We start from the raw sequence: 24,892 nt of genomic DNA on the forward strand, positions 1-24,892 counted from the left end.
CTCATGAAAATCATAGCTCTAATGATTATTAGCATATTAATATTATTCAGTTATCATTTCATATTCATTTTGTTTTAATGAGGATGGTTGTCTTTTAGTGTTCTGACAGACATGAAGAAATGCAAAGGTAAGAAGTCAGTAATGAGTCAGAAAATCTCACTAGCAGCTTAAATTTCACTCCCTGTTTATATGCGTAAGTCAAATAAGAAATTACTCTACTAGATGCATCACTGGAAACCTGAAGTGGTGTGATATTCTTGTCTTGTTACTCATGTGGGCAGATCTCTTTAATATATTCTCTTGGAATGGCAAAAGCATCCTTTTCTCTTCTCATCTGCTCCTATTTCTCTCTCATGTCTACTTATTCTTCTTAACTGAGATTATTCAGCTTTTCTAAGCACAGGCTTAGAATACACAGACGTAGCTCTGAAGGTCATATGCCAAAATGAAGATAATCCAGCTTTTTAAATTTATTTTCTAGAGTATTGAGACCTATGATAGTTTGCAAAAGGCTAGGACTTGGCTAGATAGAAACCTTGTATCATATGAACTGTTTAAATATTCATAGTGTGTACTGGCAGCTAACAGGGCTACAAACTTTGCTCAGAAAAAAAAAGAAAAAAGAATTACTGAATTTCATAGCATCCAAGAATGGCTGCCATGGACTAAAAGCTTAAGTGCTGATTTTGGTTTAATCTCTTAGTCAAATATATTTTTTTTTATTCAACTGAGGACAATAGGCAAGTGGTTATATGCATTTGTAAGTATTTTTCTGACTATATTATCAGTATCAGATTCTGACATTAATGTCATAAAAACTTATTGTACTGTGAAAGCCATCTCTTTAATAATTACTAGTGACTTGAAATAGGGGCTTCCCTGGTGGCTCAGACAGCAAAGAATCCTCCTGCAATATAGGAGACTGGGGTTCAATCCCTGCATCAGGAAGATTCCTCAGGAGAAGGGAATGGCCACCTCCTCCAGTGTTCTTGCTGGAGTATCCCAAGAACAGAGGAGCCTGGCAAGCTACAGTCCTTGGGGTCACAAAGAATTGGACACAACTGAGCAACTAAACACACACACGGTGACTTGAAATAACTGACACATTTCCTTCACAGTCAACAGATTCACTTCGATAGAAATGCATATAGGAAATTATGAGCAGTTGAGCTATGGAGAATCCCAGGGACGGGGGAGCCTGGTGGGCTGCCGTCTCTGGGGTTGCACAGAATCGGACACGACTGAAGTGACTTAGCAGTAGCAGCAGCAGCAGAGATACAAAATAAATCAGATTGGGGAAGAACTGCGTTTCTTGACATGGTGTCTCGCAACTTGAAAAGATTTCATTCTGTGCAACCAGCTGACACTTACACCTTCTTCATTAGCATATATGAAGATGCCAAAAATGTAGGTGTTTACTGCTTATTTTGGTTTAACTGACACATTTCTCCCATATAATTAAGGGTTTTTTTTTCTTATACTGGTTGATAAAATTTGTTAAAAGTATTTTCACAATTTCAGATAACAGCATAAAAGTAAATGTTTGTACTGTAATGAACTTTAAATTCTTTTTTCCAAGTAAATCTATTTAGTGAAATCCACTTGATTTTGTTTTTTATAGATATGCTCACAAGTTTGATTTTTATAAAGTATGCGTGCACTCTCAGTAGCTCAGTCCTGTCCAGCTCTTTGTAATACTGTGGATTGTAGCCCACCAGGCTCCTCGGTCCATGTGATTTCCCAGGCAAGAATACTGGAGTGGGTTGCCATTTCATCCTCCAGGGGATCTTCCCAACCCAGGGATCAAACCCACACCTCCTGCATCTCCTGCATTGGCAAGCGGATTCTTTACCACTGAGCCGCCTGAGAAGCCCCTTTTATAAAGTGTTCATCCTCTCAGTTTGGTATACACAGATGTAAACATTAGAAACATTCATTAGTTTTCCCTTTCCAATAGTATTTATATAAAATGTAAATTCAGATAAAATGAGAGTAAGTAATTAAAAGTTTATGAAAAGTGACTTGGAATGTCTGCAACTCAATATCTTAAATGATTAATGTTACATAAGAATTGACCATTACTCAATATAAGGTAAGTACAATTAACTAATCACTACTTTTAAACTCTACTTCTAAGAAACTTCTTCAAAAAATTTATAAACTGTAGTTAATTATTTGAATTATATAAATATATCTGTTCCTATAAATATGTGTGTACAGATACATGTATAAGGTGTATATCAAGGAAATACATTCATGCTTTTTGTTTGCTATTTCAGATGTACATTACCAACACAATCAAAGCCAAAGGAACAAGACTTGCTAAGCCCGTTTTATGCCTAGGCTTAATGTGTTTGGCCTTTCTTACTGGACTCAACAGAGTTGCAGAATATCGAAATCATTGGTCTGATGTGATAGCAGGCTTTCTGGTTGGAATATCTATAGCAGTATTTCTTGTAAGTACAAATTTCTTTACATATAATTTGTCTCTTAATTAATGTGTATAACCACCTAGTAGACAATACAGGTGTGAATCACTGGGTTTAGCTTTTGAAAGGTGGTCTATGAAATGGAAATACGTATGTTGTAAATCACTCATTTCTTTCTTCTCCTTCATTTGTTCTGCCTAAAGTCAGGCTTGGGGTGAAAAGTGCGTATTTTCTACATTTAAAAGTGAAGAGAATATTTTCATGCAAAGTGGAATGGGGCTAAAAAAACACTCATACCTCCCTAGATGTTTTTTCTTTTGAATTTATTTTTTGATTGGAGGAAAATTGCTTTATAATATTGTGTTGGTTTCTGTAGTACAACAATGCAAACCAATCATAATTTATATACACACACACACACACATAGCCCTTTCCTGTTGAGCCTCCCTCCCCAGCCCCCTCATCCCACCCTTCTAGGTAATCACAGAGCACCAGGCTGGGCTCCCTATGTTGTATAACAGCTTCCTACTATTTTACACATGACAGCATGTATATGTCAGTGCTGCTGTCTCAATTTGTCCTGTCCTATCCTTCCCCCAATGTGTCCACAAGTCTGTTCTTTACATCTGCATTTCCATTCCTTCCCTACAAATAGGTTTTTCAGACTGGTTTATTTGAATGTTTAAAAAATTTCCTCAGGGCACTTAGCGTCCTGAAGTATGTAGAGTTTCCCAAAGTGCCCTGGTACCTCCAAACAGCCCTCTCTTGAGCTGCCAAGTCCCAGAACCTGATAACAGGTGAACCTCACTTGTGAGATGAACCAGTCGCCTTCAGTGACTGAAAACCTATGGAGAGTTTCCAAGGCAATATCACTCAAATCAGATTTTGCCAGGGAGTGAATAGCACACACAGTGACTCCTAATGAGGCAAGCCTGCCATCTCTACTTCTGTGATAAAAATCTCCTTGGACCATTTCTGTAAATTTTAGTTCTGTAGGTTTAGTTGTTTCAGTCTGGCTTTCAGTTCAGTTCAGCCGCTCAGTCATGTTCAACTCTTTGTGATCCCATGAACCAAAGCACGCCAGGGCTCCCTGTCCATCACCAACTTCTGGAGTTCACCCAAACTCATGTCCATCGAGTCGGTGATGCCATCTACCATCTCATCCTCTGTCGTCCCCTTCTTCTCCTGCCCTCAATCTTTCCCAGCATCAGGGTCTTTTCAAATGAGTCAGCTCTTCACATCAGGTGGCCAAAGTATTAGAGTTTCAGCTTTACTATCAGTCCTTCCAGTGAACACCCAGGACTGATCTCCTTTAGGATGGACTGGTTGGATCTCCTTGCAGTCCAAGGGACTCTCAAGAGTCTTCTCCAACACCACAGTTCAAAAGCATCGGTTCTTCGGCTTTAGACTTAATTAATCCTTTGTAGGTATGGATATGCAACATTTTTGTTGTAGTTGTTGTTTAGTCTCTAAGTCATGTCCAACTCTTTTGTGACCCTATGGACTATAGCCCACCAGGCTCATCTGTCCGTGGGATTTCCCATGCAAGAATACTGGAGAGTGTTGCCATTTCATTCTCCAGGGGACCTTCCTGACCCAGGGATCAAACCAATGTCTCCTGCATTGGCAGGTGAATTCTTTACTGCTGAACCACAGGGAAGCCCGATGTAACATTTTACCTAGATGGAAAAAGGTGTAGACTACTGAATAAATCAAAACGTACTTTTGCATTGACACATTGCAAGAAACAGTTTATATTTTAATTACATTTAAATTGTTTCTCAGGAGTAACTTTCTTTCTTCAGCTTCTTTTCACTAGTTTATAACAGTATGTTAAAGCTTATACAGACTTTTCCAGCTACCAATGATTTGCTCACTGTTATGTACTGGGCATTTTATATAAGTTATTTCTTCTAGAACTTCTTGTGGTAAAAGTAGTGACTATACCCTGAGCCTTTTCTAGACCATGTGCTATTTTTCTTTCTGATGCCTTTCCTTGCTGTGTCCAAGGTCCCTTGAAAACTTAGGCTTACCTTCCCCACCCCCAGAGATATCCTGTAGCCTCATGCAAACAGGGGCCCAAGCATGGCCCCAAACCTTTCCCTTGCTTTCACTTATGACAGTTGAAACAGGCTGACTTTTTATAAAACAAACAAAAAATGCTTCACATAAATCCTAAGAAAATAATCATAGGCACAGCAAGCAGCATGCCAAAAGTTGAAGCATTAAAACACCAGTGTCAGACGTAACTGAATTTCAACTACGTGGGTCTGGAATATCTTGACTGGTATTTCATCAGGCTTCATCTCCTCCTGTGCCTGTGGCCATCTTCCCTTGACTGCCAGTGAACATCGTGATACCTTGCAAGGTTAAGTCTAGAGCACTCATAACTTCCTTTCGCTTCCTCATCTGAGAACCATGTGGGGAATGATGAATTGGACTAGGGGTCCCCCTTGAGCTCAAGACCCTCTTACTGCACATATTCAGAACCTTCCATAGGGCCCTTCAAACATTCCCATGCATCCAGGGAAAGGACCTTATAAAAAGGTCATATGGAAGTGCTTTAACCATGTAATGGCTTCAACAAGCTTTTATGCATAAAAACAGTGTTTCTGATTTTAATGTGTCAGTGTAAAAGTATGTTTTGCTTTATACAGTGGTCTCCTCCTATACCCATAGGAGGAGAAGATGTAGCCTGATGAGGTGCCAGCAAAGATGTTCCAGACCCATGGAGCTGAAATGCAGTTACATCTGACAAAAGTGCTTTAACTGGGCCTGCAAAGGGGTCATAAATATGACTTATCTTCTCTGGGAATCTGTTTCTGGAGTCAGACAGTAATGGCCAGTCTATTCCCTCAAACATTCCCTCTTTTTCTTCTTTCATGAAACAAACATTTACTGAGACCCTACTCTAATCCAGGCATTGTGCTTGGTACTGGGAATAAGTACATGAAAAGGATACAGTCCAGGTACTTAAATAGATTGCAGTCAGGTGGGATGAGATGGACATGAAGAGTTCTATAGAGGATGAACGTAATGCTAGATGTATGGTACATATACTCAAGAGATCTACTCTGTTTGAATTAGGGACAAATCAGAAAGAAGAGACAATATATAAACTTGAAGAGTTTGTAAAGCAGACAGGTGTAGCTTGGGGCATAAGGAATGAAGGGCAAAGAGGACAGTGCACTGGCAATATGAAATGTATCATAAAATAAGCATGTATGAAGCCCCTAATGTATTCTAGGCCAAAGGCACAGTATGCATCTGGCACCCAGAAATGATACCAGTTGTCCAAGATGGGTGACAAGAAGGGGAATGAAGAAGCACACAGGGGACACCCTGAGCCTTGTGTGCTATGACAGTGATTTGGGCTCTTGCTTAAAAATGTAGGTGATTTAGAAGCCTCTGTCAGCTCCCAGACAGTTGAAACAGAGAAAAAGTCTGGTTGAATCTCATCCTCACTATCTACTCAATTTGTGCCCTTAAGCAATTTACCTAACCTCAGTTTCTTCCTCTTTAAATAAGGTTCAGTTCAGTTCAGTCGCTTAGTCGTGTCCGACTCTTTGCAACCCCAAGAATTTCAGCATGCCAGGCCTCCCTGTCCATCACCAACTCCCAGAGTTTACCCAAACTCCTGTCCATCGAGTTGGTGATGCCATTCAGCCATCTCATTCTCTGCCGTCCCCATCTCCTCCTGCCCCCATTCCTTCCCAGCATCAGGGTCTTTTCTAATGAGTCAACTCTTCACATGAGGTGGCCAAAGAATTGGCGTTTCAGCTTCAACATCAGTCTTTCCAATGAACACCGAGGACCAACTCCTTTAGAATGGACTGGTTGGATCTCCTTGCAGTCCAAGGGACTCTCAAGAGTCTTCTCTGACACCACAGTTCAAAAGTATCAATTCTTCGAGGCTCAGCTGTCTTCACAGTCTAACTCTCACATCCATACATGACCACTGGAAAAACCATAGCCTTGACTAGATGAACCTTTGTTGGCAAAGTAATGTCTCTGCTTTTTAATATGCTGTCTATGTTGGTCATAACTTTCCTTCCAAGGAGTAAGCATCCTTTAATTTCATGGCTGCAATCACCATCTGCAGTGATTTTGGAGCCCCAAAAAATAAAGTCTGACACTGTTTCCACTGTTTCCCCATCTATTTCCCATGAAGTGATGGGACCAGATGCCATGAGCTTAGTTTTCTGAATGTTAAGCTTTAAGCCAACTTTTTCACTCTCCTCTTTCACCTTCATCAAGAGGCTTTTTAGTTCCTTTTCACTTTCTGCCATAAGGGTGGTGTCATCTGCATATCTGAGGTTATTGATATTTCTCCTGGCAATCTTGATTCCAGCTTGTGCTTCTTCCAGCCCAGCGTTTCTCATGATGTACTCTGCATAGAAGTTAAATAAGCAGGGTGACAATATACAGCCTTGACGTACTCCTTTTTCTATTTGGAACCAGTTTGTTGTTCCATGTCCAGTTCTAACTGTTGCTTCCTGACCTGCATATTGGTTTCTCAAGAGGCAGGTCAGGTGGTCTGGTATACCCATCTCTTTCAGAATTTTCCACAGTTTATTGTGATCCACACAGTCAAAGGCTTTGGCATAGTGGATAAAGCAGAGACAGATGTTTTTCTGGAACTCTCTTGCTTTTTCCATGATCCTGCGGATGTTGGCAATTTGATCTCTGGTTCCTCTGCCTTTTCTAAAACCAGCTTATACATCTGGAAGTTTACAGTTCACGTATTGCTGAAGCCTGGCTTGGAGAATTTTGAGCATTGCTTTACTAGCGTGTGAGATGAGTGCAATTGTGCGGTAGTTTGAGCATTCTTTGGCATTGCCTTTCTTTGGGATTGGAATGAAAACTGACCTTTTCCAGTCCTGTGGCCACCGCTGAGTTTTCCAAATTTGCTGGCATATTGAGTGCAGCACTTTCACAGCATCATCTTTCAGGATTTGGAATAGCTCAACTGGAATTCCATCACCTCCACTGGCTTTGTTTGTAGTGATGCTTTCTAAGGCCCACTTGACTTCACATTCCAGGATGTCTGGCTGTAGGTCAGTGATCACACCATGGTGATTATCCAGGTCGTGAAGATCTTTTTTGTACAGTTCTTCTGTGTATTCTTGCCACCTCTTCTTAATATCTTCTGCTTCTGTTAGGTCCATACCATTTCTGTCCTTTATCGAGCTCATCTTTGCATGAAATATTCCCTTGGTATCTCTAATTTTCTTGAAGAGATCTCAAGTCTTTCCTATTCTGTTGTTTTCCTCTATTTCTTTGCATTGATCGCTGTGGAAGGCTTTCTTATCTCTCCTTGCTATTCCTTGGAACTCTGCATTCAGATGTTTATATCTTTATGTTTCTCCTTTGCTTTTCACTTCTCTTCTTTTCACAGCTATTTGTAAGGCCTCCTCAGACAGCCATTTTGTTTTTTTGCATTTCTTTTCCATGGGGATGGTCTTGATCCCTGTCTTCTGTACAATTTCACTAACCTCCGTCCATAGTTCATCAGGCACTCTTTCTATCAGATCTAGTCCCTTAAATCTGTTTCTCACTTCCACTGTGTAGTCATAAGGGATTTGATTTAGGTCATACCTGAATGGTCTAGTGGTTTTCCCTACTTTCTTCAATTTAAGTCTGAATTTGGTAATAAGGAGTTAAATAAGGTTACAGTCTCCTTGAAGGATTGTTACACAGATTGATAATGTGTAAACGAAATGGTGTGTATGTTCAGTGCATGGCCACACGGATGACTGAAAAAATTTTACAAATGAGAGATTGTTTACTTTCAGACGCTTTTACTCTGTGATAAGATTTGTGCTTTAAAAATATGTTTTCTGGAAAATAAAGCTCCAGGTGAGGATAGAGACAAGTTATGCAGATCCAGGGAAGTGGTGGATGGGCCTCTGATTGCACAGAGGAAGGGGAGGCTGGCTGGAGGTGGGATGGTTTGGTAGTTGATGAAACAGTGGAATTGATGAGGATGAGTGGACAACAATTTATGATGATTTTCGAGTTTCTTATTTGGGCAACTAAGTGGAATATTTATTTCAAGCAGTGACTACAGCTCTGGCTTGCAACATCTTGGAGTGTTTTCAATTATTCTGCAGTGTGTGCAGATCACTAAGATGATTCCAAGATAAAATTAACACTAACCTACTCCAAGCCATTGTATGTCGGTTCAAGGCATTCGTGTCCCCTGTCACCCACATCCAATGTCTAGCATACGCCTTTGACTCACTCTCCTCCCTCATCCATCCCCACACCCGGTGATTCATCTAGGTGAAGCTCGTTTCCACTATAGAATCTTTCTCCCATGTCTTATTTCTTTGCTGTTCTGACCATCACTTCTTGATTGTAGAGATCTAACTGCTTACCTCTTCTATATCTATTGGTTCCTAGCTACCTTCTCACTTTAGACTCTCCTCCAGATGCCTTGCATGCTGCTTCATACACATGATAATATAATTCATTGCTAATAAAACAAACAGAAAACCAAGCTTCTTTCGAGCTGGATTAAACCAGACACTTCCACTGGGCTCCTGGGATCCTCCAGAATCCGGCTGCACTCCTCCTGGTCAAGTTTATGTTTCCCTTTTTTTCAGTGGAAATCCCACACTTGGAATCCAGTCAGTTTTCTTCCTCTGTCACACACCCTGTCCAGCCTGCACATTGCCTCTGCTGGAATGCTCCTGTGTATATTTCAGAGAACAAAACAGGTGTGGGAGTCAGAAAAACCTAGATTGAATCCTGCTGTTGCCACTTTTTTTTTTTTGCCAGTTTTCCTCAATGTGATATTGACCATCCCACGTAGCTCCTCATTATTCCTAAAGTGTGGCCTCCCCTGAACTGTACTTAAAGTGACTACCTCTCCCCCGGACTCCTTTCCTCATTTCCTATTCACTTTTCTCCACTGCACGATTCAACTTTTAGTATACCACGTATAATATTTTGAGTTTTGTCTTTTGCTCTCAAACCCTCTAGAATGTAAACCACTTAGAGAGATGGTGTTTGTTTTCATCACTGTATATTCCCAGTGTTATATAGAAAGTTCTCAGGAGATATTTGATGAATGAATGAATGAACTGTTTTATTTACTTCCCAGAGCTCTTTTGAGGGTTAAGTGAAATCACAAATGTAGTCAAGTCAGTCAATTGCATGGTACAGAGAAGGCTATGAATACCATACTCTTCACCTTTGATGACTTTATTATTGTAGATTGATTCATATTATTTTATAAAAATGGACACTTCAAAGTACTTGCAAGAAAGATGGATATTACAGTATCAGGCAGGATAATTCAAGTTTACTGACCAAAGCAAGAGCTTGTCAGGTTATCATGCATATTCCTAATAGTAATAATAAAGAGTTATTTGAGTATTCTTTACTGCATTAACTCAATTAATCTTCACGCATGGTGAGACACAATTATTATTGTCCTAGTTTTGCAGATAAAGCAGACAGATCTAGTTATATTAAATAATTTGCCTAGGCTCACAGAATTAGTAAATAAAAGAGCCCAGGATTAAGCCCCAGGCCTGTTTGACCCCAGAGCCCATGAACGTAACCCCATACAAGCAGAGATGTTTTATTTGCCACAAGGAAGAGGCAAACTGATCACAAATGGATCAGATTAATTTATTATCACTATTGGAAAAAGAAAACAAAAATTTATATGTAATGGTGACTTATTACTAGTGTTATTTTTTGGAAGAGAGAGTAGAATTATAGAAACCACTAATGTAAAAATAGAATGTTTCTAAAGAAAGTCACTTTCAATTATGTAGGAACATCAGAAACTTTGAGAATTTTTATCCTGGATTCATGCTCATTTATTAATCTGTTCATTCACCTGGCACTGAGAATAGAATAGTGATCAGGAAAAGAAGCATGTCTGCTTCCATGGAGCTGATAACCTTGGAAGAGAATCACATCAACCAAAATGCTATGCTTGCATATATATAATTTCATATAGAGATAGGTATTTCAGAGAAAAGAATCACAGGTCCTTGCCAGCAAATAAAAACAGCCTGGGATCAAGGAAGACTAATAAGGCGGTGATGCAGAAATGAGATATCACAGATGAATGAGATATGATGCCCAAAGGCAGTGGAGATGAGTATTCCAAACAAAAGGAAGTGAAAGGAAACAGAAGGTGTTTGCAAAATAGAGAAAGAAGGCTGAAAGGTGGACCTGAGTTTACATTTTGAGAGGAATGAGAAGCCAAGCCACAAAATAGCTTTAAGGAGGTCGACATGATAAAATTTGCATTTTGGAAAGACCATTCTCACTTCTTTGTAGAGAGGGATTGGAGGGAGTCAAGATTGGATTTAGTCTTGAGAAAGCCATGCAGGAATTCAGGCAAGTAATGATGATTGCTTAGTCTTTGGAGTTGGTGTTAGAGATAGAACAAGGCAGATATAAGAAATAGAAATCTTTAGAAGGAAGAATTGAACAAATTGAGTGACTGGTTGAGTACAGGAGGTGTTCAAGCTTTCAGCCACATGCAACTGCATTTGGGGATGAGGGGGAATTACCTTTCCTTGAGAAGATCCAGAAAAAGATCAAGGTTTGGAGTAGGGTCAGGAGATGGGCACATCTTGGGTTTTATTTTGAACATTTGTTGAATTTTTCATACCTTTGACAACCAAAGAAATGGAGCTGACTTTGCTGATCTGTCACAACCTCTTCACTTTCAAATTGAGAAAACTGAGACCCAGAGGACTGTCCAAGAACAGAACATGAAGACTCAGCCTCAAAACCATGTCTATTGCTATTTCCTATGAGCATTTTTCTAATAGGAAGTCAATTTCATATTTGTGAATGTTACCAGACAAGACTTACTAAATATTTGAATATGATTCTAAGGAAGATATGATAATTTCCTTCCTTATAATTTAAATAATAACAGTAATGAAGAGTAATCATTATGTTAATAGATGCTTTAATGAATATCTGCTATGTGTTAGGCATTTAAATATTTCACATGTGAATTCTTAGCTGCTTCAGTGGTGTTGTCCTGACCCTCAATTAAGGCAAAGAGATAACTGGTAATATCTTTCAGAGTTTTCTGAACCAAAATTAGTATAAAAAGCAATTATACTAATTTCAGTAGCCACTGTTAAATCTGTTCTTCATCTAATGACTTCCATTTGTCTGTGTATATAGTTATTTCAGCAAATTTTAATTCAGAAGAATTTGTAGCAGTTTTTTTTCACCTGCTGATTTTCCATAAATTTATATAATATTAATGGTGCTTCCCAGGTGGCCATAGTGGTAAAGAACCCACTTGCTAATTTAGGAGGCATAAGAGACGAGGGTTTGATCCCTGGATTGGAAAGATCCCCTGGAGGAGGGCATGGCAGCCAACTCAAGTATTCTTGCCTGGAGAATCCCATGGACAGATGAACCTAGTAGGCTACAGTCCATAGGGTCACAAAGAGTTGGACATAACTGAAGTGACTTAGCATGCATAATATTAATGCAAAGAAAATATGTGTGTGTGTATATTATATATATTTCATGAAATGGGTATGAAACTGCTGTTTGTTATATTGTTGTTGGCTCAAATTCTCAATTATATCCTTTGCTGCTTCCACACCAAAATGGCAGAGCTGAATACTTGCTGCAGAGATTGTACACACGCAAAGCCAAAAATATGTCTTATCTGCTCATTACAGACAAAATTTGCTGACCTCTGCTTTAGGTCAGTTACTGTCTATTAGTCCTTTGCAGGCTCATCATTTGATAGAATGTTTATCAGGTACCCATTTCCAAATCTTTGCCATGACTTTACTCTAAAGATCTTGATAGTAGTGATGAAATTGAGTATTAAGTTATTAGGCTTTGATCTGTGCTTCTGATCTGTAATTATTCAAAGAATTGAAAGGATAATAAGTATATATCAGTTTGCAAGGAAGTTTTTTCTGAGATAAAGTCTAATAGTGTGAGCTATTTTGTAGATTTTAAAATTTAATTTAAAAGCTGGAGAACAATCAAGATGTATTGACCTTTGAAAATATTCAATAATGAGCCCTATACTTTCCAGTGTGATCTGTGGAAAATATACAATGTAAACCTGTGATTGTATATTAAGTATTTATTTATTAAATGAATGTTAAGTTATAAACCAGCTACAAGTAAATTTTGTATTTCAGTTTGATAATATAATATAAAACCCAGAAAAAGAAGGTTCAAGAATATCTTACCTACTAGTTCAGTATAAGCAATATAAGCAACTAATTTTCCTGTATTATTTAAATCACTAATTCTTGAAATTTGATCCACCTACATCAGAAGCTTTAGAAATGCCTTTTAAAAGTGGCAACTCCTAAACCTTATCCTTCATCTATGAAATCAGAATTTTTAGGAGAGGGCTTAGGAATGTCTTTTTTTTTAAGTGCCAGAACTTTATTTTCATGCACAGTAGAATATGAGAACTTCTGGTTTAGTATGGGATATAATCAATTGAAACAAGGGTCAGTTTCCTTTGTGTAAAAGGTCTTCTATTTTAGTGGTAGCCACAGTAAGCTGTTGTTGAAATGCCAAATATATATGGGATGCGATAATAGACAATAAACTAGGGTTAATGATGCTACTAAATTAGAAAGTGCCAATCGTAGTAGGTTTATTATGAATGTAATGATCTTGAAGCAATGGGATATAATTAGCATTTAAATTAAGTTGTAGGTTAGCCACATTAAGGAAAGGTTAGCTTGCTATGAATTTTTATAAGGTTATGGTGTTATTTTTGGATCAGTTTGAGCATTGACTATAACCTAATTTAATGAAAATTTTGGAATAATAGCATTGTCATTATTAACTGAGCTACATATTAATTGATGAATGCTCTTGAACACACTTGCACTGGATTACAAGATGAATTTGAATGTAAAGTTATAGACATGTAGTATTTAAGTCATGCCAATACTTTATTACTGTGATTAATCAGGCTGCTCACAAAGATCATGTTTATAGGGAGCATGGCTTTGTTTTAATTGTATTTTTTCCTGAAATTGTAGGTTGTATGTGTGGTAAATAATTTCAAAGGAAGACAACCAGAAAATGAGCATATACACACGGATAACCTGGCACAGCTGCCAATGATAAGCATTCCTCGAGTAGAAAGTCCTTTGGAAAAGGTAACATCTGTACAGGTGATTCATAATTTAAATTCTAAAGTGCAATTGTTATCTAGAGCAAATGAATAATTATTCTTGAGAGTTCTTTCACATTTTTTATTAGCTAAAATAAGCTCAGAGTCTAATGTGGTATTTAGCAAGAACTTAATCACTGAAGAGAACATCATCTTTGAAAAATGCGTATCACATAGAAAACATTTCTTGGAACCTCTCAGGCTTAAAAGTTGAGTCTGTACATGGACTGTGCTGTAATTTGCCATAGCTTTAAGATAAGGAATGTTATACAGTGGTCCCACACATGGGCAAAATATAAGAGTTACTTGAGAATGTATACATTTTTAATAATACATATTCCATTTCTTCCATGCTTCTTTTATATGAAAATCTGTGTAGTGTAACTGGCACGTACTCAGGACTCAGTAAATATTGTTAAACCTCAGTGTGTAAAGTTCTGGCCTCAGGGAAACACCAGTGTGCTTTCCTGATCAGGGAGGCCCTGAGGATCAGGCTGGGCTTAAGGGAGCCTGATGAGGTAGCACTTTGAGTAGCAGGTCAAGGCCTCATGGAACATAGCAATGAACAGAAAAGCCAGGTTATAATAACTTTTCTTGAGACTTCTGTGAGCTAGATAGGTTAATATTTCTTAAGCGATGTTGCATTCATGCACGTATGTAACTGGTTAAATGACTGCCCATTTAGTAACAGAGGGTTACTAATGGCTTCTCAGCCCTGTCCACATCCAGATTTTGATCAAAATCTTAGACGAAGTTATTAATAGATGCTAATTGGGGGTTTAGATGGTATGAATCTGTGGAGGGGTCGCATAGGATGCATGCCCAGTCATGTCTGACTCTTTGCGACCCCATGAACTGCAGCCCCTGGGATTATCCTGGCAAGAATACTGGGATGGGTTGCCATTTCCTACTCCAGAGGATCTTCCTTACCCAGGGATCGAACCCACGTCTCCTGCGGCTCCGACATTGACAGGTGGAGCCTTTACCACTGAGTCATTCACCTGGGAAGCCCCAGGTGAATCTGTGAGGGATAATTGATACATTGGATGAAATATTAAAAATTCTTGGAAGATTGCAATAAATGTACAACTAACAATTAACTAGAAATAAAGGAAGTATTTCATATTTGCACTTTAAAAAGTTCCTGTAGGGCAGGGTATGTCTAAGTTAACTGCACAAATGCAAAAGGCTCAGAGGGTATAGGAGTCTATCATTTAGCATGGGTCAACAACATGATATGACTGCCAGAAGTTAATATAGTTTTAAGTCCCACTTAGGGAAAATGATATCCTGAATGAGGGATTGATGGTTTGCTTTGCTCAGGTCAACTTGGTATACTGTGTACTACCCTTGGTGACATGGTTTTAAGATGAACTTTGATTAAAACATAAGAGTTGACAGTAAATTTTTTTAAGTGAGTAAATAGATGTGTCTAAGATGGTGAGTAGAGATCAAGTCATGAATTATGAGACTGGAAGGAACAAAAATATTGTTTAAAATAATAAGTTTATAGGAAAAGGAAACTCAAGAAAAAAGCAATAGCTTCCCATAAATATCTGAAGGACTGTTGTATGACAGAGGGATGCAGTTTGTTTTATGGGATCTCAGAGATCACAATTAGGATGAAAGAAAAGGAAGTGTAGGAAGATAAATAATGTCTGGAAGTTAGTTAATAACTTTCCCACCTTAAAAGCAATGAAATTTCTTTTTACTATAGGGATTCAAGAATAGCTAAATAAGCACTTATCCATGATACTGTGGAAGGATTTTAAGCATTTAAATGAGGATAGAGACACTAGATGATGATAATGGTGATGATGACGATAAAAAGAACAATGACCATTTAGTGATCATGCACGATGTGCCAAATGCTATACTAATTGCTTCCACAAAACCACTTCTGTGCTCTACAAAGTATAATTTTGTTCTTTGCAACAATTTTTAAAGCTGAGTATCCCTGGTGGCTCAGTGGTAAAGAATCTGCCTTCAAGGCAGTAGATCCAGTTTCAATCCCTGGGTTGGGAAAATACCCTGGAGAAGGGATCCGGCTACCCACTCTAGTATTCTTGCCTGGAGAATTCCATGGAAAGAATTCCATGCAAAGAGGTAGCCCGGACATGACTGAGCAACTAACACTTTCACTTTCATCATTATAGTGGCAAAGACTGCTAATAGATGATCAGTATTCCTTCTCCTCTTCTTCCTTTCAGTAACTGAGTTTCTCACTCCAATTTTAACTACACTCATGGTTGTCCACCTGTAGTCTTTATTCCCCAGCTTGCCCTGCCTTTAGGTGTGACCTAGCAACCAAGTTTAGACCCATGCAGTGTAAGCAGAAGGGTAGGTGAAACAACCTCTGGGTCATCTCTTTGAAAACTCTTGTGCTGGACAGTCTGTACTCCTTATCACCAAATGGAAAGATAAGTGACTGGAATAATCTTTTATTTTTGAAGATGACCAATCCTCCTGGACAATCTGGGTTCTGGATGAGCTTATGGAGCAGTCCATATACACACCCTAGGTGGTTCTGAAAAAGAAATAAACTCCTTCTCTAAGTCATTGATTATTTTTTTTAATTTTTATTTATTTTTTAATATAAATTTATTTATTTTAATTGGAGGTTAATTACTTTACAATATTGTATTGGTTTTGCCATACATCAACATGAATCCACCGCAGGTATACACATGTTTCCCATCCTGCACCCCACTCCCTCCTCCCTCCCCGTACAATCCTTCTGGGTCATCCCAGTGCACCAGCCCCAAGCATCCAGTATCATGCATCGAACCTGGACTGGCGATTCATTTCATATATGATATTATACATGTTTCAATACCATTCTCGCAAATAATCCCACCGTCTCCCTCTCCCACAGAGTCCAAAAGACTGTTCTATACATCTATGTCTCTTTTGCTGTCTCGCATACAGGGTTATCGTTGGCATGGTTTAGCTGATGCCCTCTTACAATAAATGTCCTCATTATACAGTTAAGAAAAGCTCCCAAGTAGTTATGTGTGTGCTGTTTAGTCATGTCCAATTCTTTGCAACCCAATGGACTATAGCCCACCAGGGTCCTCAGTCCATGGAATTTTCCAGGAAGAAAACTGTCACTTCCTTCTCCAGGAGATCTTTTTGCACTTGGATTCTACCATTGCACCACCTGGGAATCTCAGGTAGTTAAGCAGATTGCAAATGTCCATGTCATTGGTAAACAGCAAAGAAAAATTATACAGTATAGTGATTCAAGATATATACCTATGTAATAAAATATATACATGCATGCATGCTAAGTTGCTTCAGTTGTGTCCAACTCTTTGTGACCCCATGGACTGTAGCCTGCCGGGCTCCTCTGTCGGTGAGATTCTCCAAGCAACAATACTGGAGTGGGTTGCCATGCCCTGCTCCAGAGGATCTTCCCTACCCAGGGATCAAATCCTTTTTTCTTATGTCTCCTGAATTGGCAGGCGGGTTCTTTACCAGTAGCGCTACCTGGGAAGCCCCAATAAAATATATGTCTAAGTGAAAATTTTTAAAGAGATGAGAATACCAGACCACCTTACCTGCCTCCTGAGAAATCTGTATGCAGGTCAAGAAGTAACAATTAGAACAGGACATGGAACAGTGGACTGGTTCCAAATTGGGAAAGGAATACATCAAGGCTGTGTATTGTCACCTTGCTTATTTAACTTATATGCAGAGTACATCATGTGAAATGCTGGATTGGGTGAAGCACAAGTTGGATTCAAGATTGCCAGGAGAAATATTAATAACCTCAGATATGCAGATGACACCACCATTATGACAGAAAGTGAAAAGGAACTAAAGAGCCTCATGATAAAAGTGAAAAAGGAGAGTGAAAATGCTGGCTTAAAAAACTAAGACCATGGCATCCAGTCCCATCACTTCATGGTAAATAGGGAAACAATAGAAACAGTGACAGACTTTATTTTCTTGGGCTCCAAAATCACTGCAGATGGTGACTGCAGCCATGAAATTAAAAGATGCTTGCTCCTTGGAAGAAAGCTATGACAACCCTAGAAAGCATATTAGAAAGCAGAGACATTATTTTACTAACAGAACTCTATCTAGTCAAAGCTATGGTTTTTCCGGTAGTCATGTATGGATTTGAAAGTTGGACTATAAAGAAAGCTGAGCACCAAAGAATTGATGCTCTTGAACTGTGTTGTTGGAGAAGACTCATGAGAGTCCCTTGGACTGCAAGGAGATCCAACCAGTCCATCCTAAAGGAAATCAGTCCTGAATATTCATTGGAAGGACTGATGTTGAAGCTGAAACTCTAATACTTTGGCCACCTGATGCAAAGAACTGGCTCATTGGAAAAGACCCTGATGCTGAGAAATGGGAAAGATTGAAGGCAGGAGGAGAAGGGGATAACAGAGGATGAGATGGTTGGATGGCACCACTGACTTGATGGACTTGAGTTTGGGCAAGCTCCGGGAGTTGGTGATGGACAGGGAGGCCCGATGTGCTGCAGTCCACAGGGTTGCAAAGAGTCTGACATGACTGAGTGACTAAACTGAACTGAAGTGAATAATACATATAAAATTAGATCCTGTTGAACTTTGAATACAAAAAGCAGTAGCAATTAGGTAGAGATCTTAAATATACTTTGAAGAAAATCGTCAGGGTAAAAATTAGGTATTTTAAGCACCTCTCAATATATTAACTTGAACAGTAATCCCAGTCTTCTACTTTTTAACATTTATTTGCAAAATGTTTCTTTAGAGGTCTGCTAGCCTTGCCAAATATCTTATATACCATTACATCATTATATGCATTAAATGATGAAAATATTTCTGTTCTTGATTTTATGCAAATTCATTTTTATTTACAGCGACTTTTAGGATACTAGATGATGAAAGCAAAAATATTCTATTAGAATCTATTGATTGCAAAAGATCAGTGTTTATTCTTTAACATTTTTGTTTATGATACATTCGTGTGCTTTATCTTCAATCTGATAGGCAATAAAGATGATTGGAATCTAATTTGATTCTCCCTCTACACACCGAGAGCATTGGCACTCGCCCCGCTGAGCTCTGCCTTCCCTCTCCACTCTCTCCATCCCTGTTTCCAGGCAGAACCCTGTCGGCACTCACACAGGAAAATCCCGAGTCTTGGGCCTCCCCTTGGAGCTCTACTGCTGAGAGGATATGTATTTCTGCTCATCAGCCAGAAAGGGAGGAAGGCCATCACTTCAGAGAAGCCCAGAGTAGCTTTCTCTTCCTTCTTTAATAAGGAATATTTGGAGTAAATGCATTGCTTTTCATCATAGGTCACAGTGGGAAACAAGTGAATGCAAAAACCCTCCCTAGTAGTTTGATCTTTATAACTGATAGTTGGGAGGTGACATTAGCTCCTTAAGCTGGCCCTCTGAGGAGAGAAAGGGGGCCTGGTGTTAAAGTTGGGTTGACAGTTGTGGCCTATTGTTTTAGCATGGTTATGCCAAGCTATCATTTTCTGGTTGTCAGTTTTGTGTAGAGCAGACAATGGGTTTCTTTTAGAAGTTATGTACTTATATAACTTCTTATATTCAAAGTACACATTTGATAAACTGTAAGCTACAGAATAATTACAGCATGCAAGTGTTCTTGCTTATAAAATGCCAACAATTTATCCCTTAATTATAGGGAGTTCGTCATATAGTTAATTACCATAGTTTGAGGGAAAGTCATGATTTTTCTGAATGCTACGTAACTCTGAACATTCATTACATTTGATTTTATGAAAAGAATTAATCATCTGTGGAAACCAGCCCATCATATCTCAATGTTCACTAAACATTGAAGTTACCAGTAACTTAACTACAGCTGTTTGTAATATCAAATCAGGAGAGGTCTAAATGTTTATCTGTAGTGAATTATTAAATCCATTGGGCTACATTCCTACAGTAGGATCCAGAACATTTTAGTGTGGTGTTTCTGTTTACAGTTTCTAGCGGTAGAATGGCTGGCAGTTTGGGGTACTTTGGATCTTGGGCAGCTTACTTAATTGCTCTGTGACTCAGTTTTCTCCTGCATAGAATGATTCATAGAATGAGAGCCATAAGAGTTCAGTAACATAATAAGCAAGCACTTAGAACAGCCTGGCACCTCTGAAGCCTTTAATCATTACCAATTATTACTACTATTCAACAGCTGAAATGGATGAGGTAAATCAATATGTGGAAAGTTTTCCGATATATTGTAGAATGTGTTTTTTTAAGTTGATGTGTATAAAATGTGTCTATATATGATGAAGCCAGTTATGCAAAATACCAAAGATATTTCTCTCTGCTGCTGCTCTGCTAAGTCACTTGAGTCGTGTCCGACTCTGTGCGACCCCATAGATGGCAGCGCATCAGGCTCCCCTGTCCCTGGGATTCTCCAGGCAAGAATACTGGAGTGGGTTGCCATTTCCTTCTCCAGTGCAGGAAAGTGAAAAGTGAAAGTGAAGTCACTCAGTCATGTCCGACTCTTCCCGACGCCATGGACCACAGCCCACCAGGCTCCTCCGTCCATGGGATTGTCCAGGCAAGAGTACTGGAGTGGGTGCCATCGCCTTCTCCACCTGTTTCTCTCTAGTAGGAAACAAAAAGATCATGTAGATGAGAGAGAGAAGTGGGAAGGTTGCCTATAGACACTAATCTGAGAGCCACTGACATTGTGGACCTGATTGTTGCTCGCTCTTCCTCCTTTTCCTCCCTTCTTCCCTTTCTCCCTTCTTTCATTCCTTCCTTCCTTTCTTTCTTCCTTTTCTCTCTTTCTCTTTTCTTCTTATGATGAGGTTATAGTCATGAAAAATTGTGTAACTAAAATACTTACAATGTTTTAAAATTACTCAATCTTCTTCAGCTGCTCTTTAAGAAGGTCCTGGTTATGCTTCTTTGTATTAACTATCAATATGTTCAATTGACCAAAGTCCCTTGGAAAAATTCCCCCAGAATTATTTAAATTCCTGTGCCCCTTCCTTATGACTCACACAAGCCTTTTGAGAGCATTCAGTGTACTTTTCTCTGCCAAATTGGACACGGAGACCTTGGTTGTAGCGCACATGTCTTTATGCCTCATTCCAGGGTCCAGCTGCCCTTTGCACACCTCTCTTTCGGGTCCTGTCTGTCCTGGGGCCCTTATACAAGCTGTGTGCAGGTGCCTCTCATGTTCAGGACCCACATGTCCCACCAACTGAAGGTCCCAGGGAGCCAACATTTTTCTTCAGTCACACCACTTCTCCCTTTCCAACTCATCATTTTCTGACTCCTGCCTTCAAGAGCCCATGCATCCCAAACAGAATCTTCAGGGATGCTGGCTTTAGGAGGTTAGCAAAAATACAAAGAAAGGCACTATTAATTACTCTCAGGAGTCCAAAAAACAAAAGTCTGTCTCTCAGGGTATATGCCCAGTAGTGGGATTGCTGGGTCATATGGTAGTTCTATTTTTAGTTTTTTAAGAAACTTCAATAATTTAAAAAGACACATGTACCCTAACATTCATTGTGGCACTATTTATAGTAGCCAGGACATAGAAGCAACATAAGTGTCCATCAATAGATGAATTGATAAAGAAGATGTTATACATATATACAATGGATTATTATTCAGCCGTAGAAGGAAGGAAATTGGGTCATCTGTAGAGACGTGGATGGACCTAGACTCTGTCATACAGAGTAAAGTAAGTCAGAAAGAGAAAAACAAATATCGTATATTAACGCATATATGTGGAATCTGAAAAAAATGGTACAGATGAACCTAGTTCCAGGGCAGGAATATAGATACAAACATAGAGGATTGACATGTGGACATGGGGGATGGAGGGGAGGATGAGATGAATTGGGAGATTGTTATTGTTTAGTCACTAAGTCACGTCCAACTGTTTGCAACCCCATGGACTGTAGTGCGCCAGGTTTCCCTAGCCATCACTGTCTCCCGGAGTTTGCTCAAACTTGGGTTCATGGAGTCAGTGATGCTTTCCAACCATCTCATCCCCTTTTCCTGCCTTCAAGGAGATTAGGTTTGACATGAATACACTCAGTTTAGTTCAGTCGCTCAGTCGTGTCTGACTCTTTGCCACCCCTTGAATCGCAGCACGCCAGGCCTCCCTGTCCATCACCAACTCCCAGAGTTCACTCAGACTCACGTCCATCGAGTCAGTGATGCCATCCAGCCATCTCATCCTCTGTCGTCCCCTTCTCCTCCTGCCCCCAATCCCTCCCAGCATCAGAGTCTTTTCCAGTGAGTCAACTCTTCGCATGAGGTGGCCAAAGTACTGGAGTTTCAGCTTTAGCATCAGTCCTTCCAAAGAACACCCAGGGCTGATCTCCTTCAGAATGGACTGGTTGGATCTCCTTGCACTCCAAGGGACTCTCAAGAGTCTTCTCCAACACCACAGTTCAAAAGCATCAGTTCTTCGGCACTCAGCTTTCTTCACAGTCCAACTCTCACATCCATACATGACCACAGGAAAAACTATAGCCTTGACTAGACGGACCTTTGTTGGCAAAGTAATGTCTCTGCTTTTGAATATGCTATCTAGGTTGGTCATAACTTTCCTTCCAAGGAGTAAGCGTCTTTTAATTTCATGGCTGCAGTCACCATCTGCAGTGATTTTGGGTACACTACCATGTGTAAAACAGCTAGTCGAATCTGCTATAAAGCACAGGGAGCTCAACTTGGTGCTCTGTGATGACCTAGATGAGTGGGATGGGAAAGACGTTCAAGAGGGAAGGGATATACATGTGTGTATATATATATATAGATATAGGTATAGCTGGTTCACTCTGTTGTAGAGCAGAAACTAACACAACATTGTAAAGCAATTATACTTCAATATAAAAAGATTCTACTTCTCCTAGGAAATGAAAATGGAAACATTTACATATTCATTAGCTTTACTCTCCTATATTAGCAAGAGTAAAATAGGAATTAATGTCTTAATAGCTGTGTCACTGAGAGCGAAAACTAGATAGAGTAAAATTTTAGGCATTTCTGCTAGATATAGTATGAATAGTTTCAGTTTGATGGATGTCACCAAAGGACAATTAAAATTTTTATTTGCCAGTGAAGAAGTTGGATGTTGTAAAAGTGGCTAGAATCCTATATAATCCCAGTAATATCCTCCAAATTTCAAAGAGTGAGAACAAGAGATAGGAGCAACCTCTGAGAGAATGAGAAGTCTTATTTACCACATGATTCAGCACCATGAACCAACACCATATGAAACAGGGTTAGCAAATAGGCAAGTACACCCCAAAAGAAAGCCTTCAGACAAGAAGCTTTCCTCTGATCAGGCTTCTCATTAATAAGGGTCTGTGCCAGATGAAGAAATCCCTTCCTGAACTGAATAAGTACTATAAAATGGGATAGAGAGTTATCTTCAGTCAAAAATATAAATAAGCTACATCCAAGGACTATATCATTCTCCTGTAGAAGAGATTAAGCTGAACAGAATAGCAGTCCTGACATTTCAGCAACCATAGCAATGAAACTGTAGAAATAAACTGACCTTCCTGAAAATGTCCATGGCCTCAGCTTCTTCTTCCACTCCACTCAGGCTGCCAAATCATCAACATGATGTTGTAAAACTATATTCTCCAGCTCTTCAGCTCAAGATCTAATTGAAGGATCCCCTGACTATTCATGAAAACACTTAAAGCATCTTTGAATCTTCTCCCATTACATTTAGGAAGATAAACTGAGCTAAATCTATTCTGATTCAGGCATAAATAATTTGAACAGTTACTTAAATTCTTTAAGATGATTTTATGACACAGAAGGATTTTATGACACAGAAGAGACATTTTTAAGAGTCAGAATACATTTTTTTAGGAAAAAAAGATGAGCTCAAGATATTTAATTAACTTTATTATAGATAATATGTGTTTTCTACTGTCAATGAAATTAAAGAAAACATGTTTAATGAGAGATGAAAGATAGCTAGCACAAAGGTACAATTAGGAAACTAACGTAAGAAAACAGTGTCATGGCAAGATTAAAACCAGTACCGTGTATGTGAGCTCAGTTGTGTCTGACTCTTTGTGACCCAATGGACTGTAGCCCACTAGGCTCATCTGTCCACGGAATTTTCCAGGCAGCAGGTTGCCATTTCCTACTCCAGGGGATCTTCCCAACCCAGGGATTGAGGCTGCCTCTCCTGCCTCCCCTCTGGCAGGTGGATTCTTTACCAGTGTGCCACCTGGAAAGTTCAAAATCACAAAGACAAAATCCACCATGGAGAAAGTAAAATCAGTTATGTTAAGGATAGGTTTCAGAATCTGCAGTAAAAGTACAAGAGAATAAAATTGATCCAAGTAAAGATAATAGATATGAAGGATATACCTCAGAATATAACAGGTGAATCACTTGTTATATGGATGTTGGAGAAGAGGACACTATTCAGATAAATACTATAAGGAAACTTTCCTTCCAGATAAATATATGAATCTTTAGACTCGAAGGATTAACAAGATACCAGGTAAAATATTCTAGAATTTAGATATTTCTCAGTAAAAAATTCAAATTTCAATACTGAAGAAAGAATTCTATAAATATTGTGGTAGCTGATATTATCATTCCTAATTACTATCTACCCCCTTCCATAGGCAGAGTATCCTTTCTGCTTCAGTTTCTTTAGACTTGATCAATGACAAGTGGATGAACCTGACAGATAGCTCATCAACCAGAAACTTGTAGAGTCATAAGCTTTGCCCAGTCTTGTTGCTCATGATCCTTTCTTTTGGAGAGGGCCATCTTCCAGATACGGGCTGTTTCTGACAGCCTAGGTCACAGAATGGGAAGTCATGGGCAGTAGACCAATGCCCAACCTGTAGCTTGGAGCAGATCCATAGTACCTGAGCAACAATGTGTAGTATAAGAAAGAAACACAGATTTGTTATTGGTAGCCAACTGAGCCTTTGAGGTTTTAATACAGTGTGCTAGTGAGTGAAAGCAAATACACACAAAGCGAACACACCACGCAAGACTAACAGCATGCTAGCTACAGACTTCTCCCTCAACAGCATTAGACGCCAGAATAGAATGAAGTAATGTCTTCTGAGTTTCCATGAACCAGTTTGTGACATAAGAATTCTGTTCCCGCCCAAAAGGTCATTTAAGCATTAAGATAACCATAAAGCACCAGATATGTAAGAATTCCCAGGTGGTTCAGTTGTAAAGAATCCACCTGCAACGCGGGAGATAGAGGTTCAACCCATGGGCCAGAAACATCCCCTTGAGAAGGGAATGGCTATCCCCTTCAGTATTCTTGCCTGGAAAATTCTATGGACAGAGGAGCCTAGCGGACTGCAGTCC

The 24,892-nt window shown here is 39.2% G+C and overlaps 1 protein-coding gene across 3 annotated transcripts in view; it reads left to right on the top strand.

Annotated features, from left to right (window-relative positions):
• The window catches only part of PLPPR5 (phospholipid phosphatase related 5), a 143,630-nt gene that overhangs the window by 86,237 nt on the left and 32,501 nt on the right, over positions 1 to 24,892 (top strand). The window contains exons 4-5 of one of the 3 annotated variants that reach the window (XM_055585010.1): positions 2,280 to 2,456; positions 13,454 to 13,588. In XM_055585010.1, the coding sequence (XP_055440985.1) occupies positions 2,280 to 2,456; positions 13,454 to 13,588 (312 nt within the window). Of the gene's footprint in view, positions 1 to 2,279; positions 2,457 to 13,453; positions 13,718 to 24,892 lie in introns of those variants that run through there. The other 2 variants (XM_055585011.1, XM_055585009.1) reach the window with 2 other exon arrangements.

Source organism: Bubalus kerabau, chromosome 6 (assembly GCF_029407905.1).
Source record: "Bubalus kerabau isolate K-KA32 ecotype Philippines breed swamp buffalo chromosome 6, PCC_UOA_SB_1v2, whole genome shotgun sequence".
Taxonomy (NCBI): Eukaryota; Metazoa; Chordata; class Mammalia; order Artiodactyla; family Bovidae; genus Bubalus; species Bubalus kerabau.